A 24,144-nucleotide genomic window follows, 5' to 3' on the forward strand; every position below is an offset into this window, starting at 1 on the left:
AGCCCCAGCAAGGAGGAAGTGGACTGGCTTCCTGTTTGTTTGTGAATCTCAGAGCAGCCCTGTGCAACCATGAACACCAGCTGAGCAGAGCAACCAGCTAAGCAGAGCAATTTTGGCCTGAGTGAGCCAAGAGTGCCAGGGAACCTATCCACCAACCCAGCAAGCCCTCAAACAGCCGGGAGATGAAGGGACTGTATCCCAGGGTGGCAATGCTTCAGATGGCTAGCCCAGTAGCAGTTATGGCAGCTGAGCAAGGACAGGAGGTGGAGTAATAACTTCCCTAAAAAAGCTAGAGTCACACATTCATAACACAAAGCCTCTGGGCAGCTTGTGTGTGTGGAGGTAGGGGAGTGGGGCTCAAGCATTACCATCTCCTGACCTCAAAGATTATTTCCTAGGACCCTGGGCACAACTCTTCCACCCTCTAGGGAAATCTTGTACAGAGATCACCGATCACCAGGTCCTTTAAAGCAATCAGGCAGCATGCACAGTGGTTTTGTCTGCAACAGCAAAATACATGAAAACCACCACCAAGTCCTCCAAAAACCAACTGGTGACAACAAAAAATGGTAAATCAATAGCAGAGAAAATGCTGTAGCCATTCAAAAGAATGGGGTGGATTAGTATGTGCTACAGTGGCAAGATGTCCAAAGGTATTTCCATAAATGAAAACTGCAAGGTGCAAAACAGTGTGATCCCTTTTGTGTAATTAGAACAGCAGAGGACATGTTCATATAGGCTCACAGAATGCATGATTTTTCTTCTGGAAAGAAATTTAAGCAACCTGACAGTGGTTATTTTGAGGAGAGGACCTGGGAGAAAAGTGGTGGGAAGGCTTCACTTTTCATTATTTATCTTTTGGTACTGTTTGCATTCCTTAGTAAGGCTTATATATTTCAAAAATACTACCTATGGGAAACGGAATTCTGGTCCATTCTGTTTTCTTCTTTAGATGTCTCGGTATCATTTAAAATAAAAAAGGATTGGGTTGCCTGGCTGGCTCTGTCACAAAAGCATGCAAATCTCCATCTTGGGGTTGTGAGTTTGAGCTCCAAGTTGGGTGTAGAGATTTCTAAAAAAAAAAAAAAAAAAAAAAAAAAAAATAATAATAATAATAATAATAAACTAAAAAAGGTATTGAACCACTAAGTATTATTTATTTATTTTTTTTAAATTTTTATTTATTTATGATAGTCACACAGGGAGAGAGAGGCAGAGACACAGGCAGAGGGAGAAGCAGGCTCCATGCACCAGGAGCCCGACGTGGGATTTGATCCCAGGTCTCCAGGATCACGCCCTGGGCCAAAGGCAGGCGCCAAACTGCTGCGCCACCCAGGGATCCCAGTATTATTTATTTTAAAAGATTTTATTTATTTATTCATGAAAGACAGAGAGAGGCAGAGACATAGGGAGATGGAGGACAAGAAGGCTCCATGCAAGGTGCCCGATGTACAGCTTGGTCCTGGAACCCCGGGATCATGCCCTGAGCCAAAGGCACACGCTCAACCACTGAGCCACTCAGGCGTCCCTAAGTATTATTTTTAAGGCAATTTAAAGATTCAGGCAGGGGCACCTGGGTGGCTCAGTTAAGCATCTCCCTTCAGCTCAGGTCGTGATCTCAGGGTCCTGGGATTGAGGCCCAAGTCAGTCAGGCTCCCTGATCAGTGGGGAGTATGCTTCTCCCTCTCCCTCTGTTTTCTCGTTCTTTCTCATTCACACTCTCTCAAATAAAATAAATAAGTCTTAAAAAAATAAAAGAAAGAATCAGGCACTATGTATTTACAAAATGAAGCAGGTAGAGCTCAGATCACACATTCTCCAGGAAAATTTATGGGAGAATATGGGAAGAATGTTTTGCTTTCAGATCTGTACACATCAGTAATGGGCAGTGTCACCAGTCCTTCATTCCACTCTGGGGACTCCTTACGGTCAACGTTTGAGTTGTCTCTGGCTTCCTTCCAATCACCCCCATTCCCAGTTTCATTCCCCGTTTCATGGCTTCATCATTTAACTTTTGACTCAAATCAAACAATAAGGAGGAGAAATCTGAAGGGAAGAAGAAGACAATATAAGTAAGGCACTTAGATACACACATGACCCAATCACCTGCCATTTGGACTATGTTGTAGGAGGCTCTGAATAAAGGACCTGTGTCTGATTCATCTTCTAATCCCAGGACCGTGAACAGTAGGTACTCAACAATCATTGGTGGATGCACGAATGGAGCTACTTGTGGAAGTAGTACTTGTTTTCCGCAGGTCTGTTTGCTCCTCCTTATGAGTGTTTTGAGAAATTGGAAGGAAACTCCTGGAGCCCCAGAAAGAGAATCTGATATCTCCCTTGTGTTTCATTAATTCATTAACAACTGGGTGAGCTCCCGGGATGGACCTCAGTACCCAGCTCCTTGGGAGCCTCCTGGGTTTAAGAAAAAGGTAAAGCTGAGCTGGGTGGCAATCTCCCACCTGGCAAAGAGGTGTAGCACCAGTTTGGCTAGTGGTTGGGGAAGGACACTTGGTATATTTACAGCCACAGATGCCCCAGGGGTTGTATATCAGGAAGTCACCTGCAAAGGGTCACCTCGACCTATTTACTTATCCTCAGAGCTGGCGCTGACAGCCTGCTAGTCTCTTCCCTGAAATCTTTTTCTGAACATCTTGTACTTGGCAAAGCTTGGCACTTGCCGCAGCAGGCAGGTTGCTGCCATCTGGTGGAGAAGAGAGGCCATAGCCTTCCCAGGCTGGCCTGAAAACAGAAGGGAGATGAGCCTCTGACAACAGCTTCCAGGACTGTGGATTTCAGTCTTTTGCAGCCATGGAACCCTTCCTTCAAATGACAGCAATGACTAAGGGCTTCCTGTTAGACGGATATATTCACTGCTCTGGCTGTAGCAGGGGAGGGAGGGACTCAGACCCCCTCCACCGCCCCCCGGAACCTGCTTGATACTCCTGCAAGCTCAGTTGCTGTCGTTTTAAGGATGAGGAAGACGGAGCCTTGAGAATATGAAGTGACTTGTACAAACAGCAGCATCTCAAAGACTAAAGCACAGAGTCCCTTCAGCTGAGGGCATGATTCCAGGGTCCTGGGATCGAGTCCCACATCGGGCTCCCTGCATGGAGCCTGCTTCTCCTTCTGCCTGTGTCTCTGCCTCTCTCTGTGTCTCTCATTAATAAATAAAATTTAAAAAAATAAAGCACAGACCCCTTGTACAAAATGCACTTGGACATTTGCCTAGCCGACTGTACCCTCACCCTCAAACAAAGGCCGAATGCAGCTTCCTGAGTGCTGGGTCAAGCCACCTATCCCAAGACATCTGGGTTCCCCGGGAGGAGGAGCCCCGAACCCAACTCCTCCTGCATCTTCTTGTTTGAATCAACCTGAGACCAGACCCATGATGGCCCCTCTGTTCCTTTCTCAACAGCCAGCATTTTTTTTAAAGATTTTATTTATTCACGAGAGACACAGAGACATAGGTGGAGGGAGAAGCAGGTTCCCTGCAGGAAGCCCGATATGGGACTCAATCCTGGGACTCCAGGACCATGCCCTGAGTGGAAGGCAGACACTCAACCGCTGAGCCACCCAGGGATCCCCAACAGCCAGCATTGAATCAGCAGCACAGAGATGCCCATTGCTCTCTTAGGATTCCAAAGAAGTTTCCTGGTCTCTGACATTGGGAGAGGCAGGCAGTCCCCTAGACCACAAATAGGGAAGGGAATGAGAATATTTTGAGCATTTACTGCACACTGAGCCCTGTGCTAAGCATTTTCACATCTATCAGCTCATTTAGTTCTCCACAACACTGTGGTGTAGATATTCATGTTCTCAGGTTTTAAAAAATATTTTATTTATTTTTAAGATCTTACTTATTTATTCACGAGAGACACACAGAGAGAGGCAGAGATACAGGCAGAGGAAGAAGCAGGCTTCCTGCAGGGAGCCTGATGCAGAACTTGATCCCAGGACCCTAGAATCTCACAACCTGAGCCGAAGGCAGATGCTCAACCACTGAGCCACCCAGGCACCCCTTACTTTTTTTTTTATGTAATCTCTACACCCAATGTGGGGCTTAAATTCACAATCCTCAGATCAAGAGTCACATGTGTGGGGTGCCTTAGTGGCTCAGTTGGTTAAGTGCCCAACTTTTAGCTCAGGTCTTAATCTTGGGGTCTTGAGTTCAAGTCCCTCATTGGGCTCTATGCTGGGCATGGAGCCTACCTAAAAAAAAAAAAAGTCACATGCTCTACTGTGCCAACCAGATGCTCCAATTTCCTCAATTTTTTGCTAAGGAAAAAAAGATGCTTGAAGTCTTTAATTTACCGAAGGTCTCCCAAGCTAATAAATGGCGGAATCAGAATCTAATTCCAAATCTTTCTAATTATAGAACCCATATCTTTCCAGTAAATGGAGTGGAGTTGCCTTCTGGAGCAAGAAATCTGGGAAGTCCGGCCCAGCCCAGAGTTCCACTGTGTCAGTCAGGATTACTGCAGTTCGCTGGCCTGTGGGGCCTCACAAAAGAAAACCCATCGTCTCTGCCTCTCACCTGTGATAGTCTAGCTGAGGAAGAAAGTGTGCTGGTGAAAATGATGAAGACTTCACATGCACTCACCAACCTGTGAGTGCAGCAAATAGGGGTTTACAGGACAGGGGGCCTCAGATCTAGAACACCTAGAAGCTAGAGGTGGGATGGAAAGAACAGTAGACAGAGAGTCTGGAGACCTGAATTCCACCCCTGGCTTTGCAACCTGCATCCTGTGGGACGTCGGGCAGTTCCCCCCAACCCTCCTCACTTACATGAAGTGCTTGTTCCCGAGGATGTGAAAGTCTTCTGCTCATTTCTCTACTGTTGTAATTTCAGCGGGGGCGGAGTCAGACCAGGAAGGAGCCCTGAGGAAGTGAGTTTTGGACAGGATCTTGAAGAGCGGAAGGTTAGGGACATGGAAGAAAGAAATGCTCACACTGAGAGATTGGCAAAGGCAAGCAAGGACAAGAAACAGTTGCTGGCTAGAGATGGCAAGCTCATCTGCTGCTGAACGCTGGGTAGAGATTAGGTTTGGCACATCTGTAGTTCTTTTTTTTTTTTTTTTAGGATTTTATTTATTCATTTTTATTCATGAGAGACACACAGAGAGAGAGAGAGAGGCAGAGACACAGGCAGAGGAAGAAGCGGGCTCCCTGCAGAGAACCCTATGCAGGACTCAATCCCAGGACGCCAGGATCACAACCTGAGCCAAAGGCAGACACTCAACCACTGAGCCACCCAGATGCCCCAGCATCTGTAGTTCTCTTGGGGTCTCTGGTTATCCAGGTTAGATGTGGCCTTTAAAAAAAAAAGATTTTATTTATTTTAAAGAGAGTGAGAGCCAGCACACAGAGGGAGAGGAAAAGCAGACTTCCCACTGATCAGGGAGCCCAACATGGGGCTCAAACCCAGGTCCCCGTGATCATGACCTGAGCGGGAGGCAGACACTTAAGCAACTGAGCTATCCAGGCGCCACCAGGATAGATGTGGTCTTAACCAAGAGACTTCTCTGCCCAATGGCTAAACTCCCAGAGGCCCCTGTTTTTGGGAGTCATTGAGCACTGGGATCCCTTTCATAGCTGTGGCCTCCCATGGCCTTGGAAGGGCAATCCAGCAGCAAACCCCTCCTGGAGGGCAAAGTGGTAGAAAGGAAGTGCTTTTTACCCCAGGTCTGGAGATTCTCAGACCTCTAGGGGACCATCGGGTCCTTCCTTCCTAGTTCCCACCTGTTTGCTACCACCATTCCCACCTTCTGTCTAGTTCAGAAACATTGCAAGCCAAGGAGAATGGTGAGCATTATAAATTTGTGTGCTGGGGCCCCTGAGTGGCTCAGTGGTTGAGCATCTTCCTTTGGCTCAGGGCTTGACCCGGGGGTCCTGAGATGGAGAGACTCTCTGTAGGGAGCCTGCTTCTCCCTCTGCCTGTGTCTCTGCCTCTCTCTGTGTCTCTCATGAATGAATAAATAAAATCTTAATAAATAAACAAACAAACAAACAAATAAATAACCCTGTGCCAGGGCCCTGTGTGACTTCGCTCTCCAGATTGCCAAAGCCTCAGACGCCAGCCAGAACTCTGGTGACAATTATGCCATATCAGACTTAAAGCCCACCCTGAGACTTCCAAATCCCAGGGTTCTTCTCTTCTTCTCCAATGTTGTCCAAGCCCCTAAGTCAGAGCTCAGCAAACTTTTCCTGCAAAAGGAAGAAGAGTGAAGACTTGAGACTTTTTTTTTTTTTTTTTTTAAAGATTTTATTTATTTATTCCTGAGAGAGAGAGGGGCAGAGACACAGGCAGAGGGAGAAGCAGGCTCCATGCACCGGGAGCCCGACGTGGGATTCGATCCCGGGTCTCCAGGATCGCGCCCTGGGCCGAAGGCAGGCGCCAAACCGCTGCGCCACCCAGGGATCCCAAGACTTGAGACTTTGCAGGCCGTTTGGGGTCTGTTGGAACTCTCCAGCCCTGTGTGTGAACATAGCTATATTCCAACAACACGTTACTTACAGACACTGAAGTTTGGATTTTACATAATTTTCATGTGTCACCAAATTGTCTTTCTTTTTTGAACCTTTCCCAACCATTTAGAAGTGTAAGTAACTGTGGGGAGCCTGCTTCTCCCTCAATGTCTCTTCCTCTCTGTGTCTCTCATGAATAAATAAATAAAATCTTTTTAAAAAAGTGTAAATACCACTATTAGCTTGTGAGCTGTACAGCTGGGCTGTACTTAGCCTGCAGGCATGGCTTGCGAACCCCTGCATGGTTTGCAGCTGATTCAGCCAAACTCAAATGGTCCGAGCCTTTGCTCGATCCTGGCTTTTCCGGCTAAGATGGCTTGGCTTAGCCTTCAGGGGTGACACCAGCTTTCAGCTCCCCGACAGTGGCCTTGTTCTTTTGGCTTTTCGCTCTCTTCCAAAGTAGCTTGAGTGGAGGGTGCTGGAAAGATATCCTCTCCCCCATCCACCCAGGGACCCCACAAAGTTGTTCTCTTTCACCTGTCAGGTGGGTGTCCCACTCCAGGACAGCACATTTCCATGTTCTCTCTTCCAGCTCTGGGCACCGGGCCTTGCCAGAGCATCCTGGCCTCTACTAGCTCGGGCAGGCCTTGCGACTTTTTTCTTGTTGAATTCTTTTTTTTTTTTTTTTTAAGATTTTGTGTATTTATTTTATGAGACACACAAGAGAGAGGCAGAGACACAGGCAGAGGGAGAAGCAGGCTCCCTGCAGGGAGCTCAATGTGGGACTTGATCCCAGGACCCCAGGATCATAATCTGAGTCAAAGGCAGATGATCAATCACTGAGCCACCCAGGCACCCCCAGTGTTCTTTTTATAAAAGGAGACCTTATATGCTAGGAAATCTGGGGCAAGTCAGCCAGAAGTGAATTCCCGGGAAGGAGGGATTTTAAGTTGGGCTCCAGACAGCAAGAAGGACAGGGATTGAAGGAGGGAGAGTGAGAGGAGTTCCAGACAGAAGCAGGAGAGCCTGAGCTGTGGGCATGTGGCAGTGAGGGGAGGGGCCCACCCAGAGGCCATTTGAAGCAAGAGAGTGAGGACACTGGGAAGTCAGCCCAGGTGGCACATGAGTGGGGGGATTGGTGTACTACATCCCCAGCAACTGATCCAGATGAGCTTTAAGGTAACTTAACAGGATGGTGTGGGAGGAGAGCTCAGGGGCCTGGCTTCCCACCGTCCATGCAAACCTCAGTCCTGTGCAGGTGACTCCTCCATCTGTTTTTTCGACAAACACTCAGAAGCTCCCACCCAGAGCCAGGCATGTTTGACTTGAGGGAAAGATCAGGGGATGGTTGGGGGAAAGCAGAGGAAGGAAGAATGTTGAACCACATAAAGGTCCTGCCCTTTAAAAAACGTAGAGTAGGAGAGAGAACACACGCACACACATTACAACCCAATGAGGATAGTGCTAAATGCCTCATGGGAATGTGGATAGGAATTCAGGCAAGGTAGAGGTAATGAATAGGGGGCAAAGGGGACTGCGCAGTCACATTCTATGGAAGAGAAAATATTGGAGGATGGCCTATCTGGACCTGTGATGTGTGGGGGAAGGGCTCCTCAGGTTGAAGGGACCCTGGGTAAAGAGGATGCAGGCAAAATATGGGGCAGTGTAGACAAGAACTCAGTTTGGCATAAGTTTTCAATGCGGGGGGCGGGTGTGTGTATTATTGGCATTACTTGGGGGCAATTCTTCATAGTATGAGTCTGTCCCATACAAAGTAGGCCTTGTAGCATTCTGGCCACTTCCCCTGGTCCTCCCCTAATGCCAGAAGCTGCTGGCATTCTCAACACCCCCCAGCCCACTGGAGCCACTAAGTAGGTTTGTGAAGGCAAGCAGGAAACTATAAACTCTTGGATTAGAAAGGTAGCCAGCGGGGATCCCTGGGTGGCGCAGTGGTTTGGCGCCTGCCTTTGGCCCAGGGCGCGATCCTGGAGACCCGGGATCGAATCCCACATCGGGCTTCCGGTGCATGGAGCCTGCTTCTCCCTCTGCCTGTGTCTCTGCCTCTCTCTGTGACTATCATAAATAAATAAATAAATTAATTAAAAAAAAAAAAAAAAAAGGGAAGCCAGCGGTAGCCAGACCATGGAGGGGCTTGAATACCAGGACAAGACCTTGCCCTTTGGGAAATGAGCAAGGAATGGCCTCTGCACATTTTCCAACAGGGAGGAGGTAAGATCCGCTTTAGAAAAATGAAGTTTGGAGCAATGTGCAGGATGAATGGAAGGCCTAAGAGGCAGAGAAATCTGTTACAACCTCTTGAGACCTTTTCACCCAAGTAATCTTCAGTCAGGGTGGGCTGCTTTGCTAATTATTGGTGGATGTCAAAGGTCAAGGGGAAGTCTTACCAGCTTGTCACCCTGCTGATTGCTGGGATGGCCTAATAGAATAGCATTTGCTAAATCAGGATTTGACTAACATTCCCTTTGCCTCTTCCCACCTTTCAAATCAACCCACCTGGGGATGCAACTCCTCCATTGGTCTACATGGGCAGAATTTGTGTAAAGCTAGCAGAAGTAAGGAAAAGGCAACCCATTGAGAATCCTTCTCTCTCCTTCCCATCCAGGGTCCACTGCCTTCTTAGTAAGTGACCTCTCAGTGTTGGAACAAGGAAGCAATTCAGGCTGACCAAAGAAAGGAGGAAGGCACTCCCTACTCTGGCCCTTCCCCGGCCAGGACAGGACATGGCTTTTGATCCAAGGCCCAGAGAATCCCGAGCTGATAGAGGCCCATTGTGGCAGCTTCTGAAGAAACCTAGAGGCCGTCAGGGGCCTCTGGGGCTGAGGAGCCAGTTAACATCACTTGAACATTTACGGGAAGAATTACTTGGAGGAAGTCAAGGCAGAATGAGGCCCCTGGGCTGCCAGTGGCATCACCCACAGCAGGCCAGCAAAAGGCCAACCCAACAGGAAATGGCAGGCAGGCCAGGAAAGGTCAATCCAGCAGGAACCTGGTCTGTCTGCAGCTCTAGAAGGGCTGGCCTCGAGGCAGAGAGGACCCAAAAGCTGTGGAGGGCTCCCCTGCAGGCACCTGGAGGAAACCCAATCTCTCGCCTAGTGCAAGAAACACAACTGCTCTTTTTTTTTTTCTTCCCCACAACTGCTCTTTCTAAAAAGGGCCTAGAGGGGATCCTTGAGTAGCTCAGCAGTTGAGTGCCTGCCTTCTGTCCAGGGTGTGATCCTGGAGTCTGGTGATCAAGTCCCACATCAGGCTCCCTGCATGGAGCCTGCTTCTCCCTCTGCCTGTGTCTCTGTCTCTCATGAATAAATAAATCTTTAAAAATAAATAAATACATACATAAATCCATAAAAAGGGCCTGGGGAGGAGGGTGTCTCCTGCCCTGCCCCTTGCTGCCCTCCCCCCCCAACCCCCCACAGGGGTGTCTAAAGCAATTAACAGCAGGAAAGGAGGAAGGTGGCAGCGTGGAAGTTATTGAGAAATTATGCTCCCTGCTCAGGTTTTTGTTGTGCTTTGAGTACAGGCACCTCATCATTTGCAGGCTTTGCTGTTCTTACAGCAAGGAACAAGTAGGAAGAGACACTCTGAGATAAACGGTGGCAGGGCAGGTGAGGGAGTTGGCTACACAGGGGTTCACGGGTGCCAGGACCAGGCTTTGGTGGGAGATTTAGCCAGGCCCATAACACTTGTCTGAGTGCTCCAGGAGGATGGATTAGACACACCCCTCACCCCCACCATCCCCGCTGGAAGGCCCTGGGAGGGGAGCAGGTGCAGGGATGGGGGTACTGGGTCCCTGCCTTTCCTGGCTGACCCGTGGCCCTCACTTGGGAGTAGGGGTTGTGAATCCAGATCGGAGACCAGCCTGCAGAGTCCTCTTAAAGACTGTTTTCCTCAGCCAGGGGGTGAGCCCAGGAATCAAACTGAGCGCAGAGATTAAAGCATAGTCCACCGGAGTGCTCACTGCACTGCTGTTTCCCTCTTGTTCCAAAAAGGATTTCAGGTGGGTGATTGGTACATTTCTCAGTGGTAGGTTTGCTTTCCCTCACCATCATCCAAAACCCATCAAGTTGGCCCCCTCAAATGCCAAATCATTTCTACATCAAGGCAAAACAGCAACATAAACCCACGTCAGAGCACCTGGAGCCATTCGGTGACCATCAAAAATCAAACTGGTGTGCCCCAGAAGCAACTGCACACGCATATCCTGTGCCATTCTCTCCCCTCCTTTGAGGGGTAGGCATTACTGACAAGGTGGTGGGCAAGTCCACAGCAACCAGTTAGAGGAGTAGTGGCACCAAAAGCCAGAGCAAAGGTTAACTCATCTCCATTCACGTGGCATCCTAAGAACCCATCTCATGACAAACCTCACCCAACACCACGGAGATTTTCTTCAGGCTGGGGCGGATCTGGAACACAACACAAAGCTAGGTTTTCTGAAACCAAAGCATTTTCTACCTTGCTGGAGGCTCTGTCCCAGCTGGCGATGCAAACACGTGCACACAAAACTGCTAGAATGCTCTGTTCTGATCCCAGGGCTCCCATGAACAAGAAAACAAACCCCCAAGACTGAGCTGGAAGGTTCTGGGTGTCATTTATTGACAGCAGTTTACACACATTTTTTTTCTTCCCACGGCCATTTCCTTCAAAGCCCAGGCACAGAGCCCTCTGGAAGGGCAGTCTCTGAACAAGGGAGCCAGGAACGCAGGACGCACACGTCTTTGGCAGGCGTGTTTAGACTCGGCAGGATGCAATCCTTCAAGCTGGAATTCCGTCGGGGATTTTGAGACACTGAGGTGGGGGGTGGAGAGGAAGTCTTCAGCAGGACTCAGGTCAGCGTCCAGGCTTGCCTGCTCACTCTCCAAGTCCATCCCGGCTGCAGGACTGTGGGGGGCAGCACATCAGGCCCACCCACCTTCATAGGGGCAGACGCTTCAGTCCATGCCCCGCTGTTCACACCTGCTTCCGCTGGCCCCACAGTTAAGAGAGAATCAGCCTTATGGTGAGAGACAGATTACTTCCTCTCTGACCCTCCCGGCGGCTCTTCAGCTGGGTCTGTGAAGAACCCCTGGGAAGCACAGAGACCTGTACTTCTGGTTCAGGGGCGTGTGCCGTCTTCCTCAAATCTTGCATGGATGACAGGCTGGAGGCTATATGCGTGCTCAGGCCAACCACTGAGTTCCCTGGCCCAGCGTGCAACAGCCCTGCCTCACCTGCCAAGCGCCAGCACCTAGGCTGAAGTGCCAACCGGCCCTGGGCTAAGTAGGCACTTGGCAGTTTGGGGGGGGGGGGGAAGATGGTGGATCAAAAAGTGGATGGAAATAGGAACAATGAAAAGGCTTCATCTGATAGTGATTAGAGATCTGAAGTGATTTCACTTTTATTTCCTTCACTTTAAGCCAATCATGAAATTTCACAGTGATTTCTGGGGTGGGGGCAGAAGGATGGTGGTATAAAGAGTCGTCAGGGCTGTGGGGGCCCGAGGACGGGCAGGCCAGGCAGGGCTCACTGAGGCAGCTGCAGGAGCACAGACTGCCCAGCCGGCAGGTAGGTGATGTTCCGAGAGCGTGAGAGCTGGTACGCGATGTCCTCTGCAGCCTCCAGCTTGCGCAGCTCGATGAGGCCGTCGCCTGCTGTGGCGAGCGAGTTGGCAATCAGCTCAGCGGCCTTGGAGTCGCCCTCGGCGGAGATGATGGCCGCCTTCTTCTGCTGCTCAGCCTAAGAAGCGGGGTTGGGGGAGACCAAGATCACACCTTAGGGCGCTGGATGGCAGGCAGCGGCCTTGGGAGGACCAGGCTACACACCCTCATGGGCTCCTGCGGGACTCTGGGACTCTACCTCCGCCTCTTCCAGACTGAGCTCAACAAGCACTGTCCACCCACCGCTCCTCTTTCCTGCAATGCAATGCCCGCTTCTCTCCAGTGCAGGGACGCATTTCTGTTGGCTGTGCGAATATCTGCCTTATTTCAAAGTCCTTGTTAACACTAATGGCAATCTGGCTCAGCCACCTTACTCTGAGCCAGGAGGATCCAAACCGAAGAAAACAGGAGAGAGAAAAAAGGTAGGATCCATCCTCAGGCTCGCCTTTCCCTCAGGTCCCAAGTCAAACACACGTGTTTGAGGAAACGGAGCAGCTGAGGAGCAGCAGGCACATGTGATGCTCCCTGGAGTTGCCCCAGAGCTAACCTGGTTCCTGACCAGGAATCCCAGCAAGAGAACGAGCGCTCTAGGCTCTCCCTACCCCGTATCAATAGGATGCCCTCTCTTAGCAAGGCACGACTTGGTCGCAGGAGGAGGGTACAGTAGCAACAAATGTTAACTGAGCAGCTATTAGGTATTCCCAGGTACAATCTTAGACATGTTCTAGGCTCTGGAGTCAGGAGACAAAAGAAAAAACCCAAGAAAGTCCCTGCCTGCAAAGAGTTTACATTCTCTAAAATTAAATGTTGGCCACTCATATATTGCTCTTTTTCCTGCTTCAAAGGACTAAGGGTTCCTGGATTAGAACGAACCCGAGAGAAGCTAGTAGTGGGGAGAAGGGACAGCAAGAAATGAATACACTTTTGCAGAGACCACAAGACCAGGCTGCTATGCAAATACATCGTGTCCCATCACACTCTGCCACATCTGGATGGATTTAGTGCTTGAAAAAAAATCCAGTGACGATAGCGCATCTGGTGCAACGTTTGATCCTTTCCCGCTGTCAGCTTTCACTGTGTAACTACGGTTAAAAATGATTTCTCAGTGAAGCTGAAAATATTCCAGGAGAAAACATTTTTATTTGCAGGAGAGTGTTTTTGATCTTAGGGAAGTGGAAGAAAAATGACCCTTCGGTGATTTAGGAACATAACTTCACATATCCCTGACTAGCCCCCAAAGACTCTGGAACCAATTGTAGGAGTACGGTCCCTACCATCCCCTTCCGATGATCCCGGAAGAAGAGATGACAGATGATGAATTTCCAGGCCACCCAGCAAACCGGGAGGCCGAGCACAGGAGAAAGGGGAGAGAGGCTCCTGCCATCTGGTTGAACGCTCACCTTTTCCACCACAAATCTGGCTCTCTCTGCTTCCTGCTGAGCCACCTGTTTGGCTTCTACTGCTTCTGTGAACTCCTTCCCGAAGGTCAGATGCGTCTAAGGGGAGGGAGAGTGCGCGAGATGAGGCCGTGTAATTGCTCGGGTAGTACTGCTGCGAGGCCCCCATGGCCGCTGGACGGAAGAGGCCAGGAATGGCTCTAGCAGCTGGAGGCCTCTGTGAGGCCAGAACACCCTTCCACCTACACATCCGTGTCCAAACTCAGTTCACACCCCAGAAGCCTCGGCTCCCCTCACGTCATTCTATCGTCCGCAGTGTGGAGATCTCAAGCAGAAAAGAGCCCCTGGGCACCAGAAGGTACCTGCTCAATCGACCACCTCCCAAGGGGAGGAGACTGTGGGTTCTAGGGGTTCTAGGACCCCTGCCTCTAACTAGAGCTCATCCAAAGTCCTTTGATGGCCTGTTCGGAGCCTCCAGAGAGGCCAGATGGAAAACTGAGCCCCTGAGAGGGAAAGATACAGCTGGTTCTCAGGGATTCTAGGGCATGATGCTCTCTGCTTATGGCTTAACCAGTCCACTTCTTTCTCATAGCAGCCCCACCACAAAACAGGAAGAGGATGAGAGACGGTGGAACGCAAATCATGGTACTCCCCATGTGTGAGTGCTTCTGGTAAAGGGTTTAAGAGGGAAAGCAGAGAAAACAAAAAAAAAATTAAAAAAAAAAAAAAAAAGAAAGCAGAGAAAACTATTGCTTAGGGTGAGGGTTTACAACTCTGACTACCCACAGACCTTCCCTACTAACATACACCACTGAGACTTGGCGATAGTCCACAGTGACAGTGGAAATGGGATAGAGCTCAACTCCTGATGCCTGGTCTAGAGCAACTTACTCATTTATCCAACTTTTTATTAAAAAGGAAGAAGTGAAGGGAAGGATAGTATTGGTTTTGCTATCAAATCCATTTGCCTCCTCTCTCTTCCCTGACCCTCCCAAAGTTTGCTTTAAAAAAAAAAGAAAAGAAACATAAGCAGCTCAAAACTTCTCAGGAGTAAATCCTAGTCTGTCTTCCACAACTTTTATCATGCCTCACTCTTAAACTGCAGCTGTTCTACTTTGCCTGTCCCATTTCTGGACTCGTGTTCAAAGTCTGGGGAAGAAACTACAGTCCTGAGAGTGAAAAATGAAATGTGTAATTAAGAATTTCTGGGATCCCTGGGTGGTGCAGCGGTTTGGCGCCTGCCTTTGGCCCAGGGCGCGATCCTGGAGACCCGGGATCGAATCCCACGTCAGGCTCCCGGTGCATGGAGCCTGCTTCTGCCTATGTCTCTGCCTCTTTCTCTCTCTCTCTGTGTGTAACTATCATAAATAAATAAAAATTAAAAAAAAAAAAGAAATAAAGTTTCTTTCTAAAAGGGCCAGGTGAGGGCAGCAAATTCCCCATGAAATCTGATTTTCTTCTCATACCTCTTAGATATGGTTTCTTGTGGTCAGCCCACATTTCCCCAGAATAGAGTATGTGGTTAAAGTCTAGCAAAATGCCAAGCTTCTCTGTAGGTTTTTACTTAGCATTTTCTCACAGTCAACCTGTTTAGGTTAACAGTGAGTGGAAGAGCAGCCTGAGGAATTGCTCGTTAGAGCCGAATGGCTGCAGCCTGGCATCTTGCCAGTAGAGGGAGCCCATAAGTCCTTCTGCGGCCGCCACAACCACTACCGCTGGCGACCACTGACGTGAGGTGGAGCAGCACCCTGCGGGTCAGTGCTGGGTGTTATGGAGCAGGACTGTTTAAACAGCTGCACAGATGCTGTAGGGGGGAAATGGTGCCTTTCCCTAGAGATGCACAGGAGAACCAACAGGAAACACTCTACCTCACTACCTGAACAAATCACTCCAAATGATTTTTCCCAGAGAATCCAGAAACACGACCCCTTCCTCTCAACCTCCTTGATCTGAAATGCTATCCTGCCTGTATTGTTTTCTGTCTGAGTTATGGCATTCAACGTCCTATAAATATATACACTCTACAGTCTCCAGAGGCTAGCTTACACCTCAGAGATGCCCCTTGCCCCTCACACCAGCTTTGGGGGAGTAGAACCACTCATTTACACTCTATCACCTTTCACCAGGGGTTTCCAGAGGTCACTCTGCTGAGCTTCAGACTGTAAGTGTTAGGAAATTCCCAGGAGTCAGGCTGGGAGGTCTGCACCAGGGAAGAGGACTGTCTGAGTCCTCTGAGTCCTCTCTAGCCTCCTCAGGCAGTTTCTTCTTGCATCAAACAGGGCTAATGACATTACTTCCTAGCATGCTCCAGAGAACACACTCATAGCATTGGGAAGGTGAAAAATCTAGTGGTCAAGGACCCTAAATCAGGTAGGGTTAGAAGTCAAAAGAGAAATGTGTGTGGTAGAGGGGAAGCAAAAGAACCTTCATCTGAAAACAAACCCAAGGAGACTGCCTCATAGTCAAGAAGTTTCCATGTTTTGAGTCTCACATCTAGGAAAATAGAAGGCAGGACCATTAGTGTCCACACAGAAATGGAGCCAAGCACCTGAACAAGAACCACAGCCCCTCCCTCCCAGGCTCCCCAAGGATCTTACCAAGGACACGTCATCCAGGATGAGCCCAAAGGTTGCTGCTCGCTCTGTAAGGTCATCGCTCACCTGTCTGGAGACCAGCTCTCTCTGGGTGATCAGTTCTCCAGCATCAAAGCGAGCCTGGTTCCAAAGAAGGGCAGAGGAGCCAGTCAGGATGATGACGAAGCCGAAAGGCCAGGAAAAGTACTGCATGACACATGCCAACCTACCCACTGCCACACTCTTCCTGCCACCTATCTCTTAGGGTCTGGGCTCTAGGCTCCAGGCTGAGGCCCTGTCACTCACCACCACCGACTTGAGGATCTCTGTAGTGATAGATGGTAGCACCCGCTCATCATAGTCCTCCCCAATGCTGGTGAAGATGCGAGGAAGCTGGCTGGCGACTGGTCGGAAAAGGATGCGCAGGGTGATGTTGACATTCTGTAAATCTTAGGGTAGGGGACAAATGCTGGAGTTACAAATTAAAACCACAGTGGGCTTCCAGATGACCTCTCCTATGCTAAATTTGCTATAATTTGCAAAGTAAAGTTGTTGATTTTAAGACCCTAGAGGGCAGGAGTCCCTATGCATGGCTTCTGTGCATAGGGACTCAGCAGAGCACCAGAGTTAAGAATTCTTAAAGGTTTATGGTGAAGACAGCTTTCAGTAGGTCTTCTCCTGCTGCTCTGATAGAAGCAACACAGCTTACTTGTCTGATTTGTACCATGGGATGTTTGAAACAGCATGTTTTAAGAAAACAAGCCGATACCAAGAATATTTGGTGAAGCCTTTCCAAGGCCCCAGTCAGAAGTATGTCTTGGAGAGGTTATCATGGGTCCAGCAGAAACAGTTCACTCTGGCTGGACCAGCAGTCCAAAGGCCTGGGCTGCAGTCCTACCCTGCTGTTTACTAATTATGTGACCTAAGACTTAGCCAATCTCAGCTTATTGCCTCCCCCCACCCCCCTCTGACATTTCCTGGTGTCATCTGCCTTCCAGGAACATTGGGAGGAAAGTGAAGGAGAAATGAGATATAACAGCACCATGTCAAATGTGCAACAGATGTTAAGGGGTTATCAGACTCATCTGGAGCATGCTTCTCATTACTTGTCCCAAGCAAAGGAGAAGGAGGAGGGTGAACGACATTAATTACTTCCCCTGGCTATTCAGGCCTGCCTGAGGCTAAAGCACAGTCAATGCGCTTGCAGTCATCAAAGATATGGACCAAGTGTCCACCGCATAGTTCTGAACCAGGCACCCAGAAAAGTGCGAAATGCAGACACACTAGTTCCTGATTTCTGGAAATTCGTATCAACAGTTTTGAAGACGAGGAAGTAATGTATCCTTACAACAGTTGTAAAATAGCAGGGAAAGCAATCCTGAAGAGGCACCAAGTTTAGAACTATGCTTTTCAGTTAAATTTTTATTTTTCTCGATTAACCTCACCCCACCTTTGATCTCTTATGGGAGGCAAGCCAGACTCCTGACGGGCCAGGAGCTACAGGCCAGGTTGCACAATGCTAACTTACCTGTCCCCTTTTTTGCTTGACACGCATCTCTTACTAAAGTCCCAGCTCAAACTAAGTTCCTCCCAGGAGCCTGTGCGGCCACCTGTGGGGGCTAATTGCTCTCTTCTCTGCTTCTCTTGGCCCCACATCCTTGGCTGTAGAACTCACTTCAATTACTATAACTCCTTGTTCACTTCTACATCGCTAGCAAAACTGAGCTCCCAGAGGCTCCTGCTTCAGTTATCTTTGAACCACCCCCACCATGCAACCCAGCACAAAAGCAGGCATGGTCACTGTAAGCACACATCTTCCAGAGAATAGCACCAAAGGCATCAGATGTTAGGGAGATACTTAACCAACATCTACACAACCCTCGCATCTTGCTGCACAGAAATGTCACTGAGTCCAGTGTCTGCTAATCCGTTTACTGCCTGTGTACCTCTTTGTGTAGGACGGTGGGAGAATGGGGACGGCTCTTCATTTTAGGCTCACTGGGAATACAGTGGCATGTCAGCCATCAGGAGACTGCTCTCAGGGACTCAGGTCCCTGCCTATGAGACAACAGGGTGAGAGGTACCCGGGTGGCTTAGCCAGTTGAGCAGCTTACTCTTCATTTCAGCTCAGGCCATGATCTCAGGGTCATGGGATCCAGCCCTGTTCTGGGCTCCCCACTGGGCATGGAGCCTGCTTAAGATTCTCTCTCCCTCTCTGTTTAAAATTAAAAAAAAAAAAAAATAGAGATAACAGTGTGAGGCCAGCACGCTGGAGACAGAGGCCTCGGAGAACAAGGCAAAGTGCAGGTCGGCAATGAAGGCACACAGAATGGCTGGTGCCTGGTTTACATAGTTACTCTGGGGTATGAGAACTGACAGGAGGGTGCAGAGGCACTTTTAGATTTCTTTGAATCTGGAACACTACATACCTCTTGAAATACACTTCTGTGTGTTTCTCTAAATGTGTACAGCTGTCTGTGCATGTGCCTTAAACACATATTCCTATGAACCTGTGCTAAACTTTTCTAGGAAAAATATGCAAGGAATTCTTATTAGGTGAGGCTCAGCTTTTTCTGGATCCTATAGCAACCCTTTCACACACTCTACTTTGTGTGACCCACACACAAGACTCACCTTTGCTACCAGTGATTACTGGCACATTACGTGGTCGAGAGCGGCAATCAAAGATAATAGGTTTCTGTACCCAAGGGATGAGAAAGTGAGTCCCTTCTCCTACCACAATGTCCTGTACTCCACGGAACCGGTCAAAGATGACAGCTCTGTGGCCAGCATCCACTAGGAATGAAGGATAATGACAAGTCAGAAAAATCCCTTCACCTTTTAACCAAAAAGCCTCTCTTTGAAAACTCCTTGGTGCTTTCCGATTATTTATTAACTCTCCCCTCTCCTGCTGTCTTCTCGTACTCTAAATAGCTACAAAACTCAGCAATCCCCTCCTCCTATCCCAATGTCTCTCCAAGGACTCTGGTAATAGGATCTATTCTTCAGCATCCTTTCTCCTTGAAACAACCTGCTGCTGATTTTGATTAACTATCCCATCCTCCAACAAATCTTCAGGAAATCACCTCCTAAAACTTCCTTCCAAAACTCACCAAAGTCTTCACCATTACCACATTCCATCCTGGTTCCAATTTAAGCCAGTGTTCCCAGAAGAAGCACCCTCACCATGGAAATCCTAAAATGCAGAAGGTCCCACTCTTTCCAAGAGCTTGGTTTCTCTCAGGTTTTAAGGGATTATAGAGCTGTTCTTTTGATTCAGAAAGAAATTAATGGTGGTGACTACTGTCTAGTTGTGCAGAGTGGCTACAAAGATAGCACAGAGCACAGAGCTGTGCCACTTAAACCAAGTAAGCCTTTCTTGTCAGCTGCTGTCTCTGCCTTATTAGACTTCAGAGTTGCTCCAAGTTATCTTCACTCTGAAAAGTAATCTTCCTCTTGCCAGACAGTCACACGTGAGGCAGATCAATCTACTGCTGCTTCCCAACCATGAAAGTCAGAAAATATGAGTTGGAAGCGGTCTTAGAGGTAAAACCAGTTCAGTCTTACTGTTTGACCAAAGAAGAAGCTGAGATCTAGAGAGAGGGAAATGGCTTGCCTAAGGTCACAGAAGAAAAGTCAGCTTAAGCTCCTGCCTCACTGTTAAAAGCTGGGCAATGGGCAGCCCAGGTTGCTCAGGGGTTTGGTGCCACCTTCGGCCCAGGGCATGACCCTGGAGGCCTGGGATCAAGTCCTGCATCAGGCTCCCTGCATGGAGCCTGCTTCTCCCTCCGCCTGTGTCTCTGCCTCTCTCTCTCTCTCTGTGTTTCTCATGAATAAATTAAATCTTAAAAAAAAAAAAAAAAGGCTGGACAATGCAGGTATTTTGTCTGGAATGATCCAAATGCAGCAGAGCAAAAGTTCCTGCTCAGGTAAGGTCACCAAAGGTGACCACACAAAGCAGAAGGGGATACGTGAGATCTCCATTTCAGCTAGCCAGTGAGATTATTTAATCTATTTAATTTAGCCAGCAATTATTTAATCCTCACACCAGTGAGATCCTGACACTGTGCTGCAGCATCATTTCAAACCTGTAAGAACAACTGGGAATGTTTAACCAACAAGTAGGCTGGGAAGCTCTTTGGGAAGAGAGGCTGTGAGAGAACCAATGGCTACAGGACAGAGGCTCAAGTGACAATGCAACCATATGGTGTGGGATGGCAGCAGGTGATCCTTTGGGTCACAAACATATTCACAGACAGTGGTGGCCACCAGGAGTGTCACATCGGCTGTACAGGCCAATAGAAATCCTCCGACAAAGGGCAGTGACCCCCTCCCCCCAGTGCCTCACCATTATACAAGGCAGAGTTCACCACTCCTCCTGCAACAGCTAAGGCCAGGCCGAACTTGCCAATGGACTCAAACACTTTGGCAGCCATATCTCCTTCTGCTGGACCCACTCACACCTATGGGATAAAAACAAAACAAACAAAACATCTTGATCTCAAAATTCTAAAAGAAAGCCCTGAGACACCATATTCACTTCTCAAACTGGCTATTTATTTCCCCACTTTTTTTTTTTAAAGAATTTATTTATTTGACAGAGAGAACCACGTGCACAATTGTGCAGAGCGGCAGTCAGAGGGAGAGGGAGAAGCAGGCTCCCTGCTGAGCAGGGAGCCCAATGCAGGGCTCGAACCCCGGACTCTGGGATCATGACCTGAGCTGAAGGCAGACCCTTAACCAACAGAGCCACCTAGGTGCCCCTATTTCCCCATTCTTCAAAGCTCTAAATCTCGCATGGAGGGACATCTAATAAATAACTCTACAGCTTGGAAAAGTGCAGTATTAATTCCTCTGCTTTCAAAATTTTTCCATTTCTTTCTTCTTTTTCTACCACTAAGGAAAAGGGATCTGGGGCACTTGATTCAATAACAGGAATGAGGTATGGGCTTGCTACCCACGGAGAATTTCACACCACACTCAACCACCCTTCCACTTCCTGGACAAGTGGGCCCCAAGACGAAGGTTGTATATGGTAGGGTCTGTGCAATTCTGGTTTGGAAAAGTAACTCAAAGAATGTGCTACATGGTGATTCCAACAGCATAAGTGACACTAGCAGCTACCTTTAATACCAGGAGGCAGTCTTCTAATGGCAACTATTTAATCCTCACACCAAACCCTATGAAGCAGGTTATGACAGATGAGGAAACCGAGACACACAGCAAACTTAAGAGATAAGCGGAAGATCACAAAGCCATTTCGTGGTGGAACCAGGACTAGAACCTGGAGGTCTAAGTCTAGGGTAGGTTTGACTTAACTCCTCTCCATACTGTGTTTCTCCGCTCCAGTATTAGGAATGACCTGCCATGGGGCACCTGGGGGGCTCACTGGTTGAGCGTCTACCTTTGGCTCAAGTCATGATCCCGGGGTCCTGGGATCCAGTCCCGCACCAGGCTCTCCGCAGAGAACCTACTTCTCCCTCTGCCTGTGTCTCTGCTTCTCTCTGTGCGTGTCTCATGAATAAATAAAGTCTTGGGAAGAAGAAAAAAAAAAAAGAATGATTTACTATGATGGTAGCAGGATCTGGGGAGCATCCTGGGACCAAGATATCGGAAGAACCAATGGGGCAAAAAGGCTCTCCAGAGTTGCACTGCAAGGGAGAAGCCGGGAAGAAGTGGGAGGGCGGGGCCTAGGTCTCGACGGACCTAACTTCAAGGTACTCCCGCACACAACTTTATTAATGCCCCGCCCCAGCGTCGTCGTCCACTTAGATTCAAATCCTCCCCCCTCCCTGCCTCTCAGATCTGAGGCTTTCTTGATCGCTCCCGGTGTACTTCACTGTTCCTAACCTGAGGCCAGGACACACAGTTCGGACCTCTCAGCTTTTCCATTTCCAACAGCTTCTGGATTATTCCTCACCCCGCCCCCAAGCACGCCTCCTTTACACGACGCAATTCCTGGCTCGTCCCGGGCTCACCCCCCTCCCCTCCGACGCGAGGCAGACCGACGCACGCATCCTGCCCGCCCAAATTGCGAATGGGAACGCAGAGCGGAGCTGCAGAGGCGCCCGAACACCAGCCGAACGCGGTCCCCCCATTCTCACCTGCTTCCACTCTGACCTCCACATGAATTCCCCAGCCACACGTACCGCGCATGCGCTGGGCAGCCCCCTTCCCTTCCCCGCCCCCCTTCCAAGATCCGGGCCTCCGATTGGTGGGAAAGAGCGCTGTGCATTCTGGGAAGGGTGGCTTGCGGCCTCACCCTGGTTCCCCTGGTCTTCGCAAATGAACTACAATTCCCAAAGAGCCATTTAATGTCGGGCCCGCGCTGGAAAGCCTTTCCTCTTTGGTGGGTAACGTCGAAAGGTTGTCGCAAAGCCTTTTGGGGGCTGTAGTTTTTTTGGGATAAATGCACGTGCCCGTCCTGAACCTGTGCTAGAGCCTGCAGGGAGGTGGACCTTAGGGCCCTCGGAAGAGTCGCTGGGCATGCGGACGGTGGCGGCAGGGATGGGCTGGGACAGGTTTACGGCTGATGAAGGAGGACGGGTGGACACCCTGGGGAAAGTTGTAGGTAGATAACTGGTGGGATTAGAGACCTTGAGGGGAAGCACACGGGGCCACCTTTCCAAAGCCCGGTCAGGAAATGTCCTGAGTTGCGGGACATTGGTTGCCACAGCCAGAGACTACCTTAGAAAAGAGGTTCTAGAAAAAGAGGAAGGGATTCATTCAGGGTCATGCACCAATTTAGCAAAGGGGCTGGGCTTAGAGTCCTGTGTTCCCTGTACACTATTAAAAAAAAAAAAAAAAACTTGGAAAAGTGGCAAGAATAAAACAACACATATATCCCTTACATTCATCTATGGTTAACGTTTTGTTTCATATACTCTATCATTTGTGATGTGGGTAACAAAAGCAGAAGACAAATTATTAAATTTCCTTACTACCTGCAGTCCATTGATAAGTCCTTAAAACAGGCAGAGTGATGTTCCTCTAAGAGCTCTGCTACCTCCATCTTAATACTTTGCTAAAGACAAAAGGGAATCTTAGCTCCACCCCCAGGACTCTGTAAATCTACTTTAACATATAAAAATTCCTTTGGAAATTTCCTTTTTCTCCACCCTCCCCCCCACCCCAAGATATGTGCTGGCAATCATTCCCCAAGCATATGACCCACCGGTACACATCTGAAGGGTCTCATGACTAAGGTTTTATTAGACAATAATAAATGACTTTTCCCAACAATAGCCAGCCCCCTCAAGATCCTGGAAACCCTGCTTCCAAAATTCCTTAGAGACGCACGCTATCCCTAACTCCCTCCCAACTTGAAAGCATATAATGGGCCCCTCCTCAGGACCCCAGTGCAGCTCTTTCTGCCCACAGGTCCTGCCCCTGTGCTTTCATATAACCAAAGATGTAGTAAGAATTCTTTCTTGGCTGTCGGCTTCAAACCCTAACATCTTTCCTACATTAATTTGTTCTCTCTCTCTCACTTCCCATCTTATCTCTGTGTATTTTCTAAGAATAGGGGCATCCTCTTATATAACTTAAGTAAGCTTATCCTCTGCATTCCAATTTTATCCATTGACCCAATAATGAACTTTATAGCAATTTCCACACACCCCCACCCCCATACAGGATGCAGTCTAATATTAGGTACTGTATTTATTTCTCATGTCTCTTTAATCTCCTTTAATCTGAAAATTGTCCTCAGCCTTCCTTGTATTTTATTACATTAAAACAAACAAAAAGCATATTTCTCATTTTAGGTTTGTCTGATGTTTCTTCATGATTAGATTTAGGTTTTGTGTTTTTAACTAAGGTACTACCTAACTGGTGTATGGACACTTAATTTTAACAAAACTAGACCCATTTCTGGATTCTAGTAGGATTGGATTCTTTCAACTTTTCTTACAGTTCTCTCTTCTCTGTCCTATTACTTTGTCTACACTTGGAGCAATCAAATGATGAGATATAGCCACAGCAGCACCCTTCAAGTGGTATAATTTTGCCGTTACCAACTACATTTTTTTTCTCTGACTGCCAGAATGCAATCTC

At 48.6% G+C, this 24,144-nt stretch overlaps 1 protein-coding gene across 1 annotated transcript; it reads right to left on the reverse strand.

The window, feature by feature from the left end:
• Positions 1 to 11,050: 11,050 nt before the first annotated feature.
• Positions 11,051 to 22,255, reverse strand: PHB1 (prohibitin 1). The gene is made up of 7 exons (XM_055334078.1): positions 22,194 to 22,255; positions 20,438 to 20,552; positions 18,724 to 18,885; positions 16,396 to 16,538; positions 16,114 to 16,230; positions 13,520 to 13,615; positions 11,051 to 12,198 (listed from the first exon to the last, which is right to left on the reverse strand). The coding sequence occupies exons 2-7, from the start codon at positions 20,523 to 20,525 to the stop codon at positions 11,986 to 11,988; spliced, it is 819 nt and encodes a 272-aa protein (XP_055190053.1). The 5' UTR covers positions 20,526 to 20,552; positions 22,194 to 22,255; the 3' UTR covers positions 11,051 to 11,985.
• Between the last annotated feature and the right edge of the window lie 1,889 nt (positions 22,256 to 24,144).

Source organism: Nyctereutes procyonoides, unplaced genomic scaffold (assembly GCF_905146905.1).
Source record: "Nyctereutes procyonoides isolate TBG_1078 unplaced genomic scaffold, NYPRO_anot_genome, whole genome shotgun sequence".
NCBI lineage: Eukaryota > Metazoa > Chordata > Mammalia > Carnivora > Canidae > Nyctereutes > Nyctereutes procyonoides.

Excerpts from the sequence above, each read along its gene's own strand:
- PHB1 (XM_055334078.1), bottom strand. The coding sequence starts at position 20,525 with ATGGCTGCCAAAGTGTTTGAGTCCATTGGCAAGTTCGGCCTGGCCTTA. Across the intron at positions 16,539-18,723 it reads AGTAATCACTGGTAGCAAAG|ATTTACAGAATGTCAACATC; the intron begins GTGAGTCTTGTG and ends CCCTACCCTAAG. Across the intron at positions 13,616-16,113 it reads TCCTGGATGACGTGTCCTTG|ACGCATCTGACCTTCGGGAA; the intron begins GTAAGATCCTTG and ends CCCTCCCCTTAG.